The 20,995-nt window shown below is 37.7% G+C and overlaps 1 protein-coding gene across 3 annotated transcripts in view; it reads right to left on the reverse strand.

The window, feature by feature from the left end:
• Nucleotides 1-20,995, reverse strand: part of THEMIS (thymocyte selection associated) — a 199,426-nt gene that overhangs the window by 149,409 nt on the left and 29,022 nt on the right. For all 3 annotated transcript variants that reach the window (XM_070796143.1, XM_070796142.1, XM_019967407.2), the window contains exon 2: nucleotides 11,407-11,565. In XM_070796143.1, the coding sequence (XP_070652244.1) occupies nucleotides 11,407-11,565 (159 nt within the window). The remainder of the gene's footprint in view (nucleotides 1-11,406; nucleotides 11,566-20,995) is intronic.

Genomic DNA, 20,995 nt, shown 5'->3' on the forward strand with positions numbered 1-20,995 from the left:
AGTTGTAAAAGAGTCTATTTTAAGATCATCTTTCTGACAGAATTCCAGTCTAATTCTAAGAGGTACACAGCTGGGCAAAGAGAACATTTTGAGCTAGAACTGCTGGTCTATTTGTCTTTCAGATAATATATACTTTAGTTATTCAAAGACCAAAGATGAGGAAAAGAAATCTGATCACGTACTACAGAGAAGAAAACACAGGAAAAAAAATGGAGCTAAAAATTATTGTAAAAGTCTTAATTTTTGAGCATTTAGATGACTTCACATTTTCTTGTGTGGTATAAGATGACCAGTCTAGGAAAATATTTCATGTAAGAGACAGAGATGAATCTATTTTGCTTAAGTGAGCACAGAGGGGAAGAAATGTCTTAAGAGAAGTTGACCCACAAAACCTGGAAGAATGGCCCATGATTCCTGAAATAGAAAATAGTCCAGAAATCGGGGAGCCCTAAGTATGGCTTTTCTGAATCACGTGTCATCATAACATCCAGATGGAAAAATAACAGCAAATTCTGGTGTATAGATTGCTTCTTTTAATGTAAGTCATTTAAAAAATGAAGACAAGCTGTTATTCGTGTATTATAAAGCTATTAAGTATATTTTAAATATTTTCACACAATTTTCCTATCAGGTCCCTTTATAAACTGATATTATAGTAAAAAATTATAGCTACAATCATAAAATGGCTAAACATAAAAGATTTAGTCATTCTAATGGTACATGAAACATAATAAATCACCACTGAATGTAGTGTTACATTTTCTATCAATTAAGTATATATTTTCCCAAATAAAACAATGAGAAATTCATTTTGAAAAATGTCAATGTATTAGGTGTTTTAGTACCCATGCATAAAGGAGCAAGTTTCATAAATTTTAATCATTTAACCTTAATCAATTTCATGAAGAAATACTGTTATTACTCATCCAATTTTGTCACTGATTATTACTACTTTCCTATAATTTTCACATTTATAATTAAAATGATTTTAGAAAGAGTTTTACTGTTAAGTAATATAGATATGTTAAAGGATAATTCTCCATAGCATTTCACATGCCTCAGAAACTGGAGGTAAAAGATTTGTTTCCTGACCAGTATGGAAATAGTAGAGAGTATCTCCCTCCTGAGAGACATTCTAGGATCCTAAAGTCTCCCTCCTCTTTCCCAAGATATTTTCTTACATTCCAGGTAATAAAGGCAGCATTTTCTTCAAGGGCAAAGAATGGCAGGTTGGGAAGCACTCATTACACTTTGGAGATTTCCTGAACTCAATATTTCTCCACTGTGGATTAGACATCCACCTGGCTCAGTCCCATCTTACCTGTGGGAGATGGGACTCAAGGGGAACCACTAAAGCATGATGCTCATGCTGTCAGCTGTGCCATGAGAAATTAACTGCTGCATTCATATGGGCTTATTGTTTCATGACTGATCTAATTTATGAAGCATGGCAAGTCAGCTTGGCAGCTACAAGGCTACTTAAAGATGGCTTGACCTCTTGACAAATGAAATCCATTTATCCACTTATCTGGTAGCAATTAATTTATGTAGGAAGCACTGTCTAAAGTCTGTCTTTAAAGCATGACTCCAGTCCATTAAACATATGAAAGAAATTTTATAGTTAATGAATTTCCAACATTCATTTAAAAATTCCTATTTTATGTTATTTAAGAGTAGCATTAATTTAGAAACATTACAAGGCTTACTGCATATAACAGAAAAGTTAGAAAGAATGCCATGTATCTGGGGGATTTGTAGATCCTCATAATTTTTTGTTTGTTTAATTTTTGTTCTTTTTTGTGTTTTCTTAATTTTTTATTTTGTTTGCAGATCCTCATTATAACACTGATGCTGGTTGACAGAAAGACTACTTTACTCTTTTCTATGATTAAGAAAGAAGTGCTCCAGAGCACAGACTCTGGAATGGTTTGGATCTATACTGTAGCTCTCCAATACAGTACCACAGCTGGAGCACTGCATTGAGCATTTGAAATATGGCCACATGAAATTTGCATGGTCAGACTTGATATGTGCTATAAGTGGAAAATATATGCTTGGTTTTAATGTATTAAAAATTCATGCTTGACATGAAAATAATGTAAAATATCTCAATAATTTTATACTGATTAGATATAAAAAGAATAATATTTTAGATGAAAGTGAAAGTATATTAGTCTCTCAGCCATGTCCAACTCTTTGTGACCCCATAGATGGCAGCCTTCCAGGCTCTTCTGTCCATGGAATTCTCTAGGCAAGAATACTGGAGTGGATAGCCATTCCCTTCTCTGGGAGATCTTCCTGACCCAGGGATTGAACCCAATACTCCTGCATTGCAGGCAGATGGGATGCCCCAATACTTTAGACACATAGTTTTAAATAAAATATATTTGTAAAATTAATTCACTTTTTTTTTAACTTTTAAAAATATTTGTGTTTGGTAACCTCCCAGATAGGTCCCAGTGATTCCTGCCCTACCTCCTGGTTGTCACATCTTTGTGTAGTCCCCACCCAGATCACCAGTATTCACCTGTGTGATCAAAAAATATAGCAGTAATGATGGTATGTCACTACTGAGATTAGGTTATAGAAGACTATGATTTCCATTTTGGGCTTGCTTAGATCACTTAGGAGAAACCCAAGAGTAGAAGAAATGAAGCTTTCTCGGATAGCCACATAAATGTTTGATGAAAAAGCATATTAAATGTCTACTGGGCAGTGCTAGTGTAGAGTTAGGGGCTTCCCTGGCGGGTCAGCGGTAAAGAATCTGCCTGCAATGCAGGAGACCCCCTACAATGCAGAAGACACAGGTTCAATTGCTGGGTCAGGACGATCCCCTGGAGAAGGAAAAGGCAACCCACTCCAGTGTTCTTGCCTGGGAAATCAGAGAAGCCTGGAGGGCTACAGTCTGTGGGGTCACAAGAGTCAGTTACGACTTAGCAATAAACCACCACCACCAAGGTAGATTTAACATAACCACTTACTTAACTATGTGATCTTGGGTAAGTTACTTAGCCTTTCTGTAACTCTGTTTCCTCATATGCAAAATGTGAATTCAATTAGTAATCCATATATACATAAAAGTGTTTAGAACAGTTTTACATGTATAAGTATTTAGAACAGTGTCTGACACATCATTGGGATTCTCATTTGAGACTGTGATGTGGGCAGGATAGAGTGTAGGGTAGCAGGAAATGTTCCATATCTAAGTTCTACTACCACACTTCCACACACCTACACAACAGTATTCTTCCACAATAATAAAATTCATAAAATATGATCTAAAAATTCAAACAGAAAAATGTCTTCAATCTAACCATGTAATTTTAATGGTGAATCTACAGATGCAACCACAGCCTTTCTTGAACATACGGTTTAGAGATATTATGTAAGTTTGCTGTTTGGAAATAAACTTTGACCATCAGAAAAAAAAAGTATACTGAAACTTAGGATACTTCTTTTGTCTAAAGAGAAAGCATTTATTGCACATGTTTAATAACACTGTGAAGGAGAAACAAATATTTCCAAGAAGTAATCTAGATTGGAACTTTACTATAACCCAAACTTTACATGATTTACTGGTGTATGTGGAGAATGCAATCGACTACCAAATATCAGAATGTATTTTTGTTGTATTTGACAAGAATGACATGTTTTCTAGCTCATAAAAGGACTTAACCAAGTGGGCTGTCTTAATAAAAAAACAAATTATGCTTCTAATACAATATGTTTATTTCCATAAACAGTTGAAGTGATTGCTTTTTATTTCCTTTACTATATTGAAGATTTTTTAGGTAACATAATAAATATATCTAGAAACATAACATTGATATGTGATGTAATCAGCTATGTATATTGCAAGCTTAATTTCCCACTCACATTTTAGCAAAAAATCAGCTTTCAGTTTGTTCCCTTAAAGAGTCCTTGCCAACTCACTACAAAGCTTTTCTTTCTTAATTGTTGCTTGAGTTTTCATTTGCTGGAGTTGCATCTATACAGCTATATTTACTGATTAAAAGCTATATATCTTTCTTCAGTAGGTGTCTTTATTTGCAAAGAAAGGATACCATGCATACCATTGTCAATGTTATGGTCATCTTCATCAAAACTTTTGAATTATCAACAAGAAATTAAGAATCTACATTTGTATACTTTACTTCAATACAGAAGAGTGGATGATGTCAAAGGGATGGTGGAATAAGGGCCTTTGAAAATTGTCTCCTCCATAAAAGCAATAGAGAAACTGGTTTAAAAAAAAAATCACCAGGATTAATTTTTTCAGAACTCTGGAAACTAATCAAAGAATTACAGCAATCTGGAGAAAATTTATTAATGGAAAAATATTAAGAGCTGAATCTTTTTAAGAACAGCAAACTTTGTGGCATTTTAACTTGCTTGTATTCCCACTCTTCCTACCCTCTTCAACTTCATAGTAGCTTGAAAACCAACAGCCTACAATCATAGCAAAGCCAGCAGTCATAAGATGGGGCAGAAGCTGGAGTTCCTTCAAATCTCATTCTCAAAAATACTTATTATTTGACATGTCTGGTGACTCCGTGGAAGATTCTGTTTGTAATGCTGCCTCTATTTGGTCTATTTTGAGTTCAGTGAGGGGGAAAAGACTTTTCCTCATGGCATTTGTCAAAAACAATAAGAGGCAATTATTTAATTTTTGTGGTGTGTAACAGTTGGGGAGGAGGAAGGTTAACCAAAAAGCCTAAAATGAAAAGCTCAGGAATGAGGTGTCCATAAGGACACTGAGAAGTTCTAACACATTCCTGGAAATCTAGAGGGCCACATAAATGTATATGACCATGCACATGCCCAAAACTGTGTGCATGCTCAAGAAAGACCTGAGAAGTCCATAAACTTTCAATTTTGGTTGAATTTGAAGCTTTATATGAGCAGGAAATAAAAGTTAAGCAAGAGTTTTCAACTGCTTGGTTGAGTGTTTGAATGCATCTCCAAGTAAACACAGAATCTCTTCAAAGATTGGGAAACTTCTTGGTTCCAGTTGTTTAAGGAAATCTCTGTCCATACTTTCATTGCCCTCCGAGCAACGACTTCTATAGCAGAAGTGAAGTGAAGTGACTTCTATACAGTCACTTCAATGGCTGTATGTAACAGAGAATGTAAACTTTGCAGACTTAGTTCAGAAGAATCACTAAACAATCAGCAATAAGAAGACCTGAGGAGGGAAGAGAATCCAACTTCTAGAGTTGATACATTATATTGTTGAAAATATGCAATTTTGACATTAAATTGCAAGACAGGCAAAAGAATAAGAACGTCTGGCTCATAAGCAAGGGGAAAAAATTCAATCAACAGAAACTGTTTCTGAGGAAGCCCAGACACTAGAGTTCCTGGAGAAAGAATTCAAACAGCTATGTTAAATATATTCAAAGAAACAAAAGAAACTGTGTCTACAGGATGAAAAGGAAGTATGAAATCAAGTCTTAGCAAATAGAGAATATAAGTCAAATTTGAAAGTAGGTCAACTGAGATTATACATTCTAAGAAACAAAAAGTATGAAGAAAACAAACAGAGCTTCAGAGACCTGTGATACATCATCAAGCATATCAATATGTGAAAAATGAATATCTCGGAAGAAAGAGAAAAAAGTGTAGAAAGAATATTTGAGGAAATGATGGTAAAAACTTCCAAAATTTGATGAAAAACATTAATCTACACTTTAAGAAACTCAACATATTCCACGTAGAATAAACTCAGAGATCCATGGCTAGACACATCATAATTAAACTGTTGAAAAGTAAAAACAAATAGAGAATTTGGTGGGGGAGGTGGGGGTGGAGGAGAAAATAAAAGATTCATCATGTACAAGGGTTTCTCATAAAATTAAAAGCTAATTTCTACTAGAAACCATGGAGGACAGAAATCACTGGGATGACATACTTAAAGTGCTGAAAGAAAAGGACTATCAACCAAAAATTCTCTGTCCAGAAAAAAAAAAAATCCTGTAAAAATAAAGAAAATATTAAGACATTTCCAGATAAACAAAAATTGAGAGAATTTATCACCACCAAACCTTCCATACAAGAAAACACTCAAGGGGGTACTTCAGGCTGATATGAGAGGACACAAATCAGTGACTCTAGTGTATGTGAAGAAATAAGAGTTATCAATAAAGGTAACTACAAAAGTAAAAGACATTTAAATGAATGCTTTGCTTTCATTTTTTTTTCTCCTAGCTTATTAAAAAAAAAAAGCTGCATAAAAAAGTCACAATCTGTGCTGATGGGCACACAGTGTATAAGATATGATTTTTATAATAATAAAAACACCATAAGCAGAGTACATCATGAGAAACTCTGGGCTGGAAGAAGTACAAGCTGGAATCAAGATTGCCAGGAGAAATATCAATAACCTCAGATATGCAGATGATACCACCCTTATGGCAGAAAGTGAAGAGGAACTAAAGAGCCTCTTGATGAAAGTGAAAGAGGAGACTGAAAAAGTTGACTTAAAGCTCAACATTCGAAAACTAAGATCATGGCATCCGGTCCCATCACTTCATGGCAAATAGATGGGGAAACAGTGGAAATAATGGCTGACTTTATTTGGAGGGGCTCCAAAATCACTGTAAATGGTGATTGCAGCCATGAAATTAAAAGACTTTTGCTCCTTGGAAGGAAAGTTATGACCAACCTAGACAGCATAGTAAAAAGCAGAGAGACATTACTTTGCCAACAACGGTCCATCTAATCAAGGCTATAGTTTTTCCAGTAGTCATTTATGGATGTGAGAATTGGACTAAAAAGAAAGCTGAGTGCCGCAGAACTGATGCTTTTGATCTGTGGTGTTGGAGAAGACTCTGAGAGTCCTTTGGACTGCAAGGAGATCCAACCAGTCCATCCTAAAGGAGATCAGTCCTGGGTGTTCATTGGAAGGACTGATGTTGAAGCTGAAACTCCAATACTTTGGCCACCTGATTCGAAGAGCTGACTCATTTGAAAAGATCCTGATGCTGGGAAAGATTGAGGGTAGGAGGAGAAGGGGCCGACAGAGGATGAGATGGTTGGATGGCATCACTGACTCAATGGGTAGACTCCAGGAGTTGGTGATGGACAGGGAGGCCCGGAGTGCTGCAGTTCATGGGGTTGCAAAAAGCTGGACATGACTGAGCAACTGAACTGAACTGAACCAAGGAGTAAGAAACAGAGCTATATGGGAGCCAAATTTTTATACCATTGAAATTAGATTGGCTAATCCAAACTAGATTGCTAAAAATTAAGACATTAATTGTAATCCCTGGACTAATACTGAAAAAATCACTAAATATACACACATATAAAAGGTCAGTTTTCATTCCAATCCCAAAGAAAGGTAATGCCAAAGAATGCTCAAACTACCACACAATTGCACTCATCTCACACGCTACTAAGGTAATGCTCAAAATTCTCCAAGCCAGGCTTCAGCAATATGTGAACTGTGAACTTCCTTATGTTCAAGCTGGTTATAGAAAAGGCAGAGGAACCAGAAATCAAATTGCCAACATCCGCTGGATCATGGAAAAAGCAAGAGAATTCCAGAAAAACATCTATTTCTGCTTTATTGACTATGCCAAAGCCTTTGACTGTGTGGATCACAATAAACTGTGGAAAATTCTGAAAGAGATGGGAATACCAGAACACCTGATCTGCCTCTTGAGAAATTTGTATGCAGGTCAGGAAGCAACAGTTAGAACTGGACATGGAACAACAGACTGGTTCCAAAGAGGAAAAGGAGTTCGTCAAGGTTGTATATTGTCACCCTGTTTATTTAACTTATATGCAGAGTACATCATGAGAAATGCTGGACTGGAAGAAACACAAGCTGGAATCAAGATTGCCAGGAGAAATATCAATAACCTCAGATATGCAGATGACACCACCCTTATGGCAGAAAGTGAAGAGGAACTCAAAAGCCTCTTGATGAAAGTGAAAGTGGAGAGTGAAAAAGTTGGCTTAAAGCTCAACATTCAGAAAACGAAGATCATGGCATCCGGTCCCATCCTTTCATGGGAAATAGATGGGGAAATGGTGGAAACAGTGTCAGACTTTATTTTTCTGGGCTCCAAAATCACTACAGATGGTGACTACAGCCATGAAATTAAATGACGCTCACTCTTTGGAAGGAAAGTTATGACCAACCTAGATAGCATATTCAAAAGCAGAGACATTACTTTGCCAGCAAAGGTCCATCTAGTCAAGGCTATGGTTTTTCCTGTGGTCATGTATGGATGTGAGAGTTGGACTGAGAAGAAGGCTGAGTGCCGAAGAATTGATGCTTTTGAACTGTGGTGTTGGAGAAGACTCTTGAGAGTCCCTTGGACTTCAAGGAGATCCAACCAGTCCATCCTGAAGGAGATCAGCCCTGGGATTTCTTTGGAAGGAATGATGCTAAAGCTGAAACTCCAGTCCTTTGGCCACCTTATGCTAAGAGTTGACTCATTGGAAAAGACTCTGATGCTGGGAGGGATTGGGGGCAGGAGGAGAAAGGGACGACAGAGGATGAGATGGCTGGATGGCATCACTGACTCGATGGATGTGACTTTGAGTGAACTCCGGGAGTTGGTGATGGACAGGGAGGCCTGGAGTGCTGCGATTCGTGAGGTCGCAAAGAGTCGGACACGACTGAGAGACTGATCTGATCTGATCTGATAATTAGATATTTTTTAAAAAAGCACCAGACTTCTGGTTTCTAGTCTGGCATACAAGGAATTTGGCAGATATCCCTCTGTCCAAAAGAAAAGTGAAATCTGAACAAACTGAAAAATTCAATAACTATTCTTAGGTACATTAGAGAAGTGAGATCAGAGGACAAAGTACTGCCTCCACAACTGGAGAGACCTACAGGCAAGTACAGAGAATCACAATTTACTAGAGAAGAAACTGCTACAAAAACCAGTACCAGCGTATACAAATCTGAACTGCAATCAACAAATTGCTGGAGGCTTACAGTGGACAAGTATGAGAGTAAAAAACCTTCAGGGAGATCTAGTCATAGGGAGGGACCAAATTTTTTAAGTTCTACCACCAAAAACTCAACCTAGCTCTCACAGTAAATATCAAAGAAAAATCCCCTCATGCTTCTCATAGAGGGAAGGTAGAAAAACCCTTTTTGAAACAGGCCAGATCATTCTGTTCTTAATCTGTGCTTTATTAAGACTCACTGACCTGGAGGGATGAAAATACACAGCTAACACCCACTCTAGCTTTCAACTTCGGGAAAATACACAAGAAAGCCCACTCTCGCCTTTCCACTTGGGGAAAGGGAAATACCCAGCTTTAGCCTGCACTGGTTTTCCATGAGGGAGAAGGGAAATACCCAACTCCAACCCACTCTAGCCATACTGTCCCAACTAAGGATGTGGGGAAGGGCACCAAGAAGCACTCGTGAAGTTCACAATTCAGAGGCACAAGTTCACGAAAATATTATAACATAATCATAGGACTAGAGAATGTTTCTACCCCTGCCACACCTTACTGCCACATTGCATGCGTGCATGACAAGTCTTTTCAGTTGTATCCAACTCTGCGACACTATGGACTGTAGTCTGCCAGTCTTCTCTGTCCATGGGATTCTCCAGGCAAGAATACTGCAGTGGGTTGCCATGACCTCCTCCAGTGGTCTTCCCAACCCAGAGATTGAACTTGTGTCTCTGATGTCTCCTATATGGGTTTTATTCTTAGGCAGAGTTCACCAAACTATAGTTCACAGGTCAAAATCTGCCAACCCCCTGATTTTGAAATAAATTTATATGGAACCACAACCACTGGCTTAAGTAGTGTCTGTAGCTTCTTTCATGTAACAACATCAGAGTGGAGTAGTTGTTATGAAGACTATTTGGCAAGTGAAGTCTTAAATATTTACCATCTGGTCCTTTACAAAAAAAGCCTGCCAACTCTGGTCTAAAGAATAAGACAAAAAGGAGTACGTCAAGGCTGTATATTGTCACCCTGCTTATTTAACATATATGCAGAGTACATCATGAGAAACACTGGGCTGATAGAAGCAAGCTGGAATCAAGATTGCAGGGAGAAATATCAATAACCTCAGATATGCAGATGACACCACCCTTATGGCAGAAAGTGAAGAGGAACTCAAAAGCCTCTTAATGAAAGTGAAAGAGGAGAGTGAAAAAGTTGGCTTAAAGCTCAGTATTCAGAAAACGAAGATGATGGCATCTGGTCCCATCACTTCATGGGAAATAGATGGGGAAACAGTGGAAATAGTGTCAGACTTTGTTTTGGGGGACTCCAAAATCACTGCAGATGGTGACTGAAGCCATGAAATTAAAAGACACTTACTCCTTGGAAGAAAAGTTATGACCAACCTAGATAGCATATTGAAAAGCAGAGACATTAATTTGCCAACAAAGATCTGTCTAGGCAAGGATATGGTTTTTCCAGGGTCATGTATGGATGGGAGAGCTGGACTGTGAAGAAAGCTGAGCGCCAAAGAATTGATGCTTTTGAACTCTGGTGTTGGAGAAGACTCTTGAGAGTCCCTTGGACTGCAAGGAGATCCAACCAGTCCATTCTGAAGGAGATCAGCCCTGAGTGTTCTTTGGAAGGACTGATGCTAAAGTTGAAACTCCAGTACTTTGGCCACCTCATGCGAAGACTTGACTCATTGGAAAAGACTCTGATGCTGGGAGGGATTGGGGGCAGGAGGAGAAGGGGACGACAGAGAATGAGATGGCTGGGTGACATCACCGACTCAATGGATGTGAGTTTGAGTGAACTCTGGGAGATGGTGATGGACAGAGAGGCCTTGTGTGCTGCGATTCATGAGGTTGCAAAGAGTCGGACACGTTGAGCGACTGAACTGAACTGAACTGAACTGAAGGTGTATAGTATGGTGCCCAAGATACTGTGGTAACATAGAAGAGTGATATCTAGATTGAATTACAAATTCAGCAAAAGTTTTCTAGCAGGCATAATATCTAAGCTAATTTTTGATGACAGAGTTATCTAGACAAAGAAGAGAAGCCAAACTTGTCAGTAAGGCCAGAAAATGAAGTTTAGCAGTGATCCAGGGAGCTAGGAATAAAGAGTGCAACTATGATTAAGAAAGATTAATTAGTTCTACATAAATTATGAAAATATATCTGTAATTTCTTCATTCCCACTATCTAGCTCAACTAATGGTGCATATAGTTGAACTCACAAATATCTCTTAGCAGAAAATATTAATCCCTAAGTAAAACATGTTTACTGAAAAGGCAAGAAAATGTTTGCCTTCTGTTAGTCCTTAAAAATCACTGAACTATAAGACTTGAGTTTTTCACCCACTACCCTAGAATAAAACAAAAAATACCATTTTTTCATTGTTTTCAGTTGTAGAGATTATATAACATTTAACAATACAGTTTTACAAATGAGAAATGGTTGCAAAATATGTACCTGGAAAATTCATAGGCAGTTCAAATGATTGTGGAGACACACAACCTTCAACGTGCTCACAAATTTCAGCCATGATTTTCTTAATTTTGAGGTCAGTAATTTTAATCACTTCTCCTGTTGACAAACAGCATTCATTTCCAAACATTTCATAAATAGAACCTGAAAAGAGGATGAAAAAAAGAATTCAATAATGAAGACCAAAGTAGGAATCAAAAGCCTCATATGAAGCGTTTTTATTCAGTTCTTCTCTTAGACACCTGCTAAACAGGAATTTAATCAAGCGTGGCAAAATGTACAACATGTGCTAGGAAAAAGATTAGATTTTTCACTTCATCCACTGGCAAAGTGTAAACAATCTTATTTTAGCTATTATTGTAAATTGAATTTATGGTTTCTTCAGTACCCCTAGCTCAACTTTCCAAGGTCAAGCTCAGCCATGTCTTCCCTGCTGGAATTGATGATATTTTCTTGCTAGGTCACAGAGTGAAACCCACATGAGTCAATAATGATCTAAGTAAACACTGCAAACAAGGTTGTAATACAATCTAATCTCCAAAGACAGAGGGTTTGTATACCTGGGTTTCATATTAAGAGCATTACATCTATTTATAATACCTAGTTCTTTTCATCATCATGAATATAACATTTTGCCCACTTTTTCTCTTGTTTTTGACAAGCTGGAAACAATTCTCAATATCTGATGGCAATAGAGGGCAGACCAATCCAGGCAAACTGAAAAGCTTCATTTTAGTTCAGGATTTCAGTCTGCTTCCTAAGAAACCTTTTACCATAGATGTCAAACCTAAATTTTTCATCTATTTAAGTTTTCTTTTATATCTCCTGATGGATAAACATTGAACAGTGAAATAAGTAAAAGATGAGCAACAGGAAACAGGAGAAGCAAAACTTCTGGATAACCTACCCTCAGTGAACAGGAAACAACCCCCAAACTACATCTCTGTGATACTGTCACTTTACAATAAAACAGGAAACTAGAGGTTGATATAAATAAACATTGCAGAACTGTGGGATTTTAAAATATATCAATTTCCTTTCCTCCAATATGATTTAAATCCTCTTTACCACACTAAAATATGAACAATAAGAGCATAAGATTTTAGGTTAGTTGGTTGGTTTTCTGAATTTTTCTCTGCTGAGACCCTTTCTCACAGATATAGCAGGTATCTAAAACATTTTTATAGCATTAATGGTTATTATGAAAGCTATTAAGCCCAGCATTTAATCTAGGTCTATCCTGTAGCTCAAACTGTAAAGAATTTGCCTGCAATGCAAGAGACCCAGGTTCAATCTCTGGGTCAGGAAGATCCTCTGCAGAAGGAAATGGCATTTAATCTAGCTTTAAACAATTCTGTGATTGTATCAGTCTCAACAGGGAGCAGGGGACATATGCAAATCAGAATGATTTAAGGAGGTTTTACACAATTCATGAGGTTCTCAGAGCAAGTATTCTGGGGTGGTTTGCCATTCCCTCCTCCAGTGGATCACGTTTTGTCAGAACTCTGTACTATGACCTGGTCCATCTTGGGTGGCCTTACACAGCATGACTCATGTGTGCAATGGATGCAATAGACATGAACTTGGGCAATGGATACTGATGCAATGGACATGAACTTGGGCAAACTTCGGGAGACGGTGAGGGATGGAGTGGCCTGGTGTGCTACAGTCCATGGGGTGGGAAAGAAAAGGACACAACTGGGCAACTGAACAACAACACAGAGGTTTCAACAAAGGGACAATTTACACACAAGCACAGCCAGTTCTAAAAAACATGAGAACATAAATGTCCTGATCTCACTCTTCCTCCACTGGATCATAAGCCAGTGCACCCCAGTTCAGCCAGAAGCTAGAGGACAATGGAGCTGCTGACTCCACAGGAGTCAGCCTTCCAGGCAGAATGGAAATGAAATCTAGCACACCAATCTTATTGTCCAAAAATGAGGGTCATTTTTGCAGACAAGCTAGTGTATGCACTCCTCGTATCCTTCCAAAACTTGCTTCTTTTCTCACATTATTCCCTTAACTACAAACACATATGTTCATTACTTTTCATTAACTTCAATACATTGTGTTGTTGGCCATCTCAAATCCCTTATGGAATACACTGGGATATTAAATAATAATAATAAATCCACAGTGACATTTTCTTCCAGTGAGCTCAGAATAGTTATTTGCTGATTCTCATTTGGCAATTAATCTCACAGTAGCATTTTACTTTTACAGTATTATCTCATCCTGTACTTAACTTTTTATGACTTTAGTTTCTATTACTCCCAATTTAATTTTAAGCTTCATGAAAAAAATGCTGCATTATATTATTGTATATCTACCAACACATCAACCTCCCTTCCTCATTTATTGAGCAATCTTTAATGAACACTTACTATGTGTCAGACATTGTAATTGGCAGTAATCTAATTGGCAGTAATCTAATTGACATTGTAATTAGAGATATAGAAGCTTCCCAGGTGGCTCAGTGGTAAAGAGTTCCTTTGCCAATGCAGGAGCTGCAGGAGACGTGAGTTTGATCCCTGAGTCAGAAATATCCTCTGGAGGAAGAAATGGCAAGCCACTCCAGTATTCTTGCTGGAATAATGCCATGGACAGAGGACACTGGTGGCTTACAGTCCATAGGGTCACAAAGAGTCAAACACAGCTGAAGTAACTGAGCACACACGCATGCATTAGAGGTCCAATGCATATGTTTTCTCCATAGAAGCACTGTTTTGAAGGGAAGAGACAAGTAAGCAAACAATTGCAGCAGATTATAAGAACGCTATAATACAGAAAATACAGGGCATTGTGGGAGTAAATTGGCAGCATTTAACTAAGCAATTACATGGTAGAGAGATTAGAGAAAGAATTATGCAGGAGACGACAGCCTAGCTGAGTTTTAAAGGAAACCTCACAAGATGTTAGGGCAGGAGAGGATATAGTATTTGAAAAGGCAGTGAAGTGTGAAAGAGTCTGATACATTCTGGAAACTTCACATAATATTTTATGTCTCAAATATAAGTAAGAAGTGGTAACTGGTAAGAAAGGAGACTGGAGAATTAGAGGGAATCCAGATCATGCAGTGTGTTTATAAAATTACCAATAAACAACAACAATAAAACAGTTAAAGTCTGAAGCAACCTCAGAGTTAGAGAATTTACATTTTCAGTTATCAGGGTTCAGGAACTAATACCAATTTAATGAGAGGTCATACATATCTAGGCGCTTGCTATCCAAAGTGTGGACTGCCGCATCACCTGGGAGCTTGTTAGGATCTTAGCCAGACCCCAGACCTGCTGAATCAGAACCTGCATTTTTAACAAGATCCCCAGATGATTCATAAGTACATTAAGGTCTGGAAAGCACTGGTCTAGACAACAAATGTATAACTGAAATAGTCTCTGTTCTGAGATTGTAGCAAGACTCAGCAGAGAGAAGGACATGTCAGGTAGAGGAAGCATTCAGTGTCACTGAGGCAGAGGATGTGTCAGTGGGGATATGGAAAGGGAAGGATTTAAAATAGCAAAGTGACATGGTAAGATTTTTGTCACATGAAATGGAATATAATTTGATCTTTCCCATTTCAGCAGAAGTCTGGCTTAACTTCAACGCAATGAATGTCTAATTGCAGATGTAATGTATAGCAAACTGACTCACTTGGAATGTCATCTCTTTTGCAAAGGTTCCACCGGAATTCAAAATTAAAAGATGAGTTTATGTGAGATTACACATCAACTCATAGGGGACAGAAGTCAAAATTCTAAGAGAAAATTCTATGAGTTTTTGTCACCATACAAAAACCTTTTGCCACTTCAGGTCTCTTTCTAATCATCCCTCTTCTTTTGAAAAAAGAAAATCCCTCCCCCCTTTTTTTTCAGTCATACAAGGAAAAGAGCCTCATGAGAATGTTAATCTTTAATACTTGTCTTTAATTCTTTGTGACTTGCGATTTTCTCTAAGTAAGAAAGCTATGAACTCATTTTTAATAAAGAGAGAAGTCAGTGATACCCAACTCTAGAAAGTTATGTCCATGATAGGTGACAAGAAATACAGCAAATCACAAACTCCTGAAACTTGAAGAGTTCTTGTACATTGTTATCATTATTATGTCTCTTACAATACATTTTTCCTCAGTGAAAATATAAAATGGTTAATTTAAAAAACAGCCAACACTCATAATCTCAGAACAAGCACATTATAATGTGCCTAATTGCCTTAAAAAAATTGCTGAGATGTGTGTCTGAATAATGTGTTGTGTGTATATAGATATAAAAATAGTTTTCATTTCATTTTTAACCACAAGACATGCATTTTCAATATGCAAATCTCAAATCTATTAAATCTTTACAGACTGATTCTTTCCAAGTCAGAGCATATGTATTCAGGATAATGCCAAACATCAGAGAAAGCTGGAACAAAGCAGCCTGTTTTCAGTGATCAAACATTGCCCCTGAAGGCTGTAATGAAAGAGTCATGTGCCTTTGAAATCACCTGTTCTGTAATGCTACTTTGCTCAATAAAAATGACACATTAATATCTTTTTATGAGTCCATCCCTTATTTGACAATCCACATAAGCAATGGTGGGATCACACAGGGAAAAAAAAAAAAAATTGGTTCCAAAGCTTTTCTTCCTTTTCTTTTACAAAGTTGAAAATGTGTGGCAGTCAGGAAAGAGGAAACTTGTTAGAGGCTTTTTTTTCCTTTACTCAGCATGTAATCCTTTCCTCCATTCCCCTTGCCATCACTTCTCAGCCCTGCCATGCCAACCACTCATTCCATCATCAGTCTGTCTAAGTTCAACCAACCCTAAAAATTTAGCTCATTCATTGTCTTCTTCAAAGCCTTCCTTTATTTCCACCTAAGAATTAATTATTTTCTCTGTGCTCTAATAGTACTTTCATGTCAGTTCAGTTCAGTCACTCAGTCGTGTCCGACTCTTTGCGACTCCATTAACCGCAGCACGCCAGGCCTCCCTGTCCATCACCAAATCCCGGAATCCATCCAAACCCATGTCCATTGAGTTAGTGATGCCATCCAATCATCTCATCCTCTGTCGTCCCCTTCTCCTCCTGTCCTCAATCTTTCCCAGCTGTCAGGGTCCTTTCAAATGAGTCAGCTCTTCACACCAGGTGGCCAAAGTATTGGAGTTTCAGCTTCAACATCAGTCCTTCCAATGAACACCCAGGACTGATCTCCTTTAGGATGGACTGGTTGGATCTCCTTGCAGTCCAAGGGACTCTCAAGAGTCTTCTCCAACACCGCAGTTCAAAAGCATCGATTGTTCGGTGCTCAGGTTTCTTTATAGTCCAACTCTCACACCCATACATGACCACTGGAAAAACCATAGCCTTGACTAGACGGACCTTTGTTGGCAAAGTAATGTCTCTGCTTTTGAATATGCTATCTAGGTTGGACATAACTTTCCTTCCAAGGAATAAGCATCTTTTAATTTCATGGCTGTAGTCACCATCTGCAGTGATTTTGGAGCCCAAAAAAATAAAGTCTGCCACTGTTTCCACTGTTTCCCCATCTATTTCCCATGAAGTGATGGGACCAGATGCCATGATCTTCATTTTCTGAATGTTGAGCTTTAAGCCAACTTTTTCACTCTCCACTTTCACTCTCATCAAGAGGCTTTTGAGTTCCTCTTCACTTTCTGCCATAAGGGTGGTGTCATCTGCATATCTGAGGTTATTGATGTTTCTCCTGGTAATCTTGATCCCAGCTTGTGCTTCCTCCAGCCCAGCATTTCTCATGGTGTACTCTGCATAGAAGTTAAATAAGCAGGATAACATGTATCTCCATTATAACCGCTGTGTGATCATTACACAGCCTGCAGTTGTGGTATTATTTTCTGACCATTGATATATATAAATACATTAGAATTTTCTATGCTTTCCTAAAGAAAAATATCATCTTAACTATATTTATACCCCTCCTCACATGTGCACAAATAATTGCACCTATTTTGTTGATTAGTATTTAGATCCTTAGTGAATGTTAAATTATAACTTAGCTTTACTGTAAATGACAACAAGTTACTGGGAATAGAGTAGAAGTCTTTCTCCATCAACAGTTTAAAACATAGTTAACCCAAGGCTGTATGCAGGTCAGGAAGCAATAGTTAGAACTGGACATGGAACAACAGACTGGTTCCAAATAGGAAAAGGAGTACGTCAAGGCTGTATATTGTCACCCTGCTTATTTAACTTCTATGCAGAGTACATCATGAGAAACGCTGGACTGGAAGAAGCACAAGCTGGAATCAAGATTGCCAGGAGAAATATCAATAACCTCAGATATGCAGATGACACCACCCTTATGGCAGAAAGTGAAGACGAACTCAAAAGCCTCTTGATGAACGTGAAAGTGGAGAGTGAAAAAGTTGGCTTAAAGCTCAACATTCAGAAAATGAAGATCATGGCATCTGGTCCCATCACTTCATGTAAAATAGATGGGGAAACAGTGGAAACAGTGGCAGACTTTATTTTTTTGGGCTCCAAAATCACTGCAGATGGTGACTACAGCCATGAAATTAAAAGATGCTTATTCCTTGGAAGGAAAGTTATGTCCAACCTAGATAGCATATTCAAAAGCAGAGACATTACTTTGCCAACAAAGGTCCGTCTAGTCAAGGCTATGGTTTTTCCTGTGGTCATGTATAAATGTGAGAGTTGGACTGTGAAGAAGGCTGAGAGCCAAAGAATTGATGCTTTTGAACTGCGGTGTTGGAGAAGACTCTTGAGAGTCCCTTGGACTGCAAGGAGATCCAAGCAGTCCATTCTGAAGGAGATCAGCCCTGGGATTTCTTTGGAGGGAATGATGCTGAAGCTGAAACTCCAGTACTTTGGCCACCTTGTGCGAAGAGTTGACTCATTGGAAAACACTCTGATGCTGGGAGGGATTGGGGGCAGGAGGAGAAGGGGACGACAGAGGATGAGATGGCTGGATAGCATCACTGACTCGATGGACGTGAGTCTGAGTGAACTCCGGGAGTTGGTGATGGACAGGGAGGCCCGGCGTGCTGTGATTCATGGGGTCGCAAAGAGTCAGACACAACTGAGCAACTGAACTGAACTGAACTGAACCCAAGGCTTTGGCATGGATTATATCTCTAATAACAAATGTACAAGTATATGTGAGATTAGCTGGTCACCTTGTGAATTCCCTAGACAGAGAATATTAAGAGCAAGTAATTCTATAATATGAATCTCTGGGGCTAAATTTTCTGTTTTTCCATTATGTTTATCATTTTTATATTGCTGGGCTTGAGGATGAGGTTCATAAAATGATCTAAGTTTGATTTAATTTACTCTGTAAAGTCAAACTGATATCGTATGACACTATCTATGGATTAGGCTTGTTAGTAGAGATTTATCATTGCTACTCATAAACAGTTGTGACAAAGTTATTCTTTGTTATTATTCTTACATAGCCAGTCTTCCATAAAGAGAACTGTCTCCATCCCCCGTATGGCATAGACAAAGTCATTCCCACCCACGACATGAAGAATATATCTAAAAATAGATGAATATGATATACGAATGTAGTTTGCAAATAAGTAAGCATAAAACAGCAAACTTGCAGCTTTACTAGGGATGGATTCCACCAGCTGGATATCAGGTATATCTGAGAGGTGTACCACTGAGAGGTACATCTGAATATTAATAGGAAATGATCTTTCAAGATCATAGAGACTCTCATTCCTTCTGCCAAACTATCAATATGAGGAGGGCAAAACAGTGGCACCAAGTATTAAGGCAAATGATGACCAATACCAAAGAAAGCTAAGGTATAATCTCTCTTACTTCTACCAGTGTGGGGTTTTTTTCTGGTGAATTTTAGGTTTAAGTGTTAACTGAGAAATCAAGTTTAAAGACAGAAATACGCTAGAAACTATAGTGAATGTTGGTGAGTCTTAAAAAGTCTGAACATGGAAGCAATGAAAGCCACAATAGGTTGAAAATAATGGAATCCAAGAGTCAATAAAGCAGATTAAAATCATAGTGAGGCCAGAAAATATCTAACTTTTCAACTACTCTGAGTAAAATATGCAGCATTTAGACAATCAGGTTTTAGTAGTTGATGGAGAAAGATTCAGTGTCATGCACCAGCTAAAAATTTAAAGTTTGTTTAATGGTAGAATCAATTTAGTAGATTAAATAAAATTGTGCTTAGAGGGTTTGTAAGTTGGTGTAACCATAGAAGTCATCATCATGGCTCTTTGTGGCAACAAGTATCAGAACAAGGGAACTCAGGGTGTATGAAATGAGTATCCCTCCTACATAGCTATGAAACATTTCCCTATGATGATGGAGCAAGTCAATAGTTTGTATCTCCCAATATTATTATTGACCAAATATTCCCCTGGCTTTACCCAGATTTTAATTCTCAAAATTACATCATAAATAATGTCATAATCATATGTTCATATAATTATATGAACAATGTTGCATTCAGAGTTGGTTTATTATCTTAGGAATGACTTGATTTCAAGTACATTTTATATACTTCAATACATTTGCCTATGTATTATATCCTAAATGTTAAATAAAGCTGCTGTAGTCCTCCATAGCCATTTAAAATAATAAACTTGTTCTCCATATCCCATATCCATATTGATTAAAGAATATCAATACATTGGTTGAATTGTTTATACATGGGTTCCAATGTACTATAATGCATTTACTCCATGCATACAAGATAAAACTTCACTATATTATAATTTACCCTAAGTTCATTAGCACTGAATACTTCATTAACTATTTTGCTTACAAGATATGAATTTTGAAATTAATTTATATCCATGGAATTAAATAATAAAGATATATATACTTGAATTTAAATGCCTTTATTTTTTATTTTTATAATAATTCATTTGTATTAAATTACCCATTTATAATGGATTGGGCAAAGAAAATAAACTGGGCCTTCACTACAGGTAGTTTCAGAAGCACTTCTGTAAACTGTTAAGTACAAATATGACCACAGTCAGTCTGTGCAGGGAACCAGGATGTAGTCTCAGGGAGTTAGAGTTAGAGAAAAATCTGAATATACTAGAAAAGGGAAAGTTATAATGTAATATACAAAATCAGTATTATTAACTCATCTATCTCAATATCACCAGTGGCCTGAGTGCCCTGACTGAAAGACACAGGAATTTTAATCAACTTGACAGTAATAGTTCTAATTGCAAACTATTACACTGGCATTCTGATTTGTACATTATACTCTTCTGAGTTGTATGAGACAGTGCTTGAACCTAACTGAACCTGGACACTTTGAACTGCTGCATCTACACAGCTAAGGAACAAAGCCAGGAGCACGTGAAATCCCCTAAGAGATGAATTTTGTGAGTTCTATCTGGCTAGTGTGCCAGGTATTCTCAATGAGAGAAATGGCAAATATCTAAACTATATTCTTCCATTCTCTCTTCCCATCAATAATCATCCATGGCACATTTCCAGCTGAATCAAGATGAGGCCTAATAATCCGCCTCAACATAAATTTCCAAGTGACTATCCATCAATTGAAGATGGCATGCCAGGTATAAATTATTCTGAGCCCAGTCCTGT

The sequence above is a fragment of the Bos indicus genome, chromosome 9, assembly GCF_029378745.1.
Source record: "Bos indicus isolate NIAB-ARS_2022 breed Sahiwal x Tharparkar chromosome 9, NIAB-ARS_B.indTharparkar_mat_pri_1.0, whole genome shotgun sequence".
NCBI classification, from domain to species: domain Eukaryota; kingdom Metazoa; phylum Chordata; class Mammalia; order Artiodactyla; family Bovidae; genus Bos; species Bos indicus.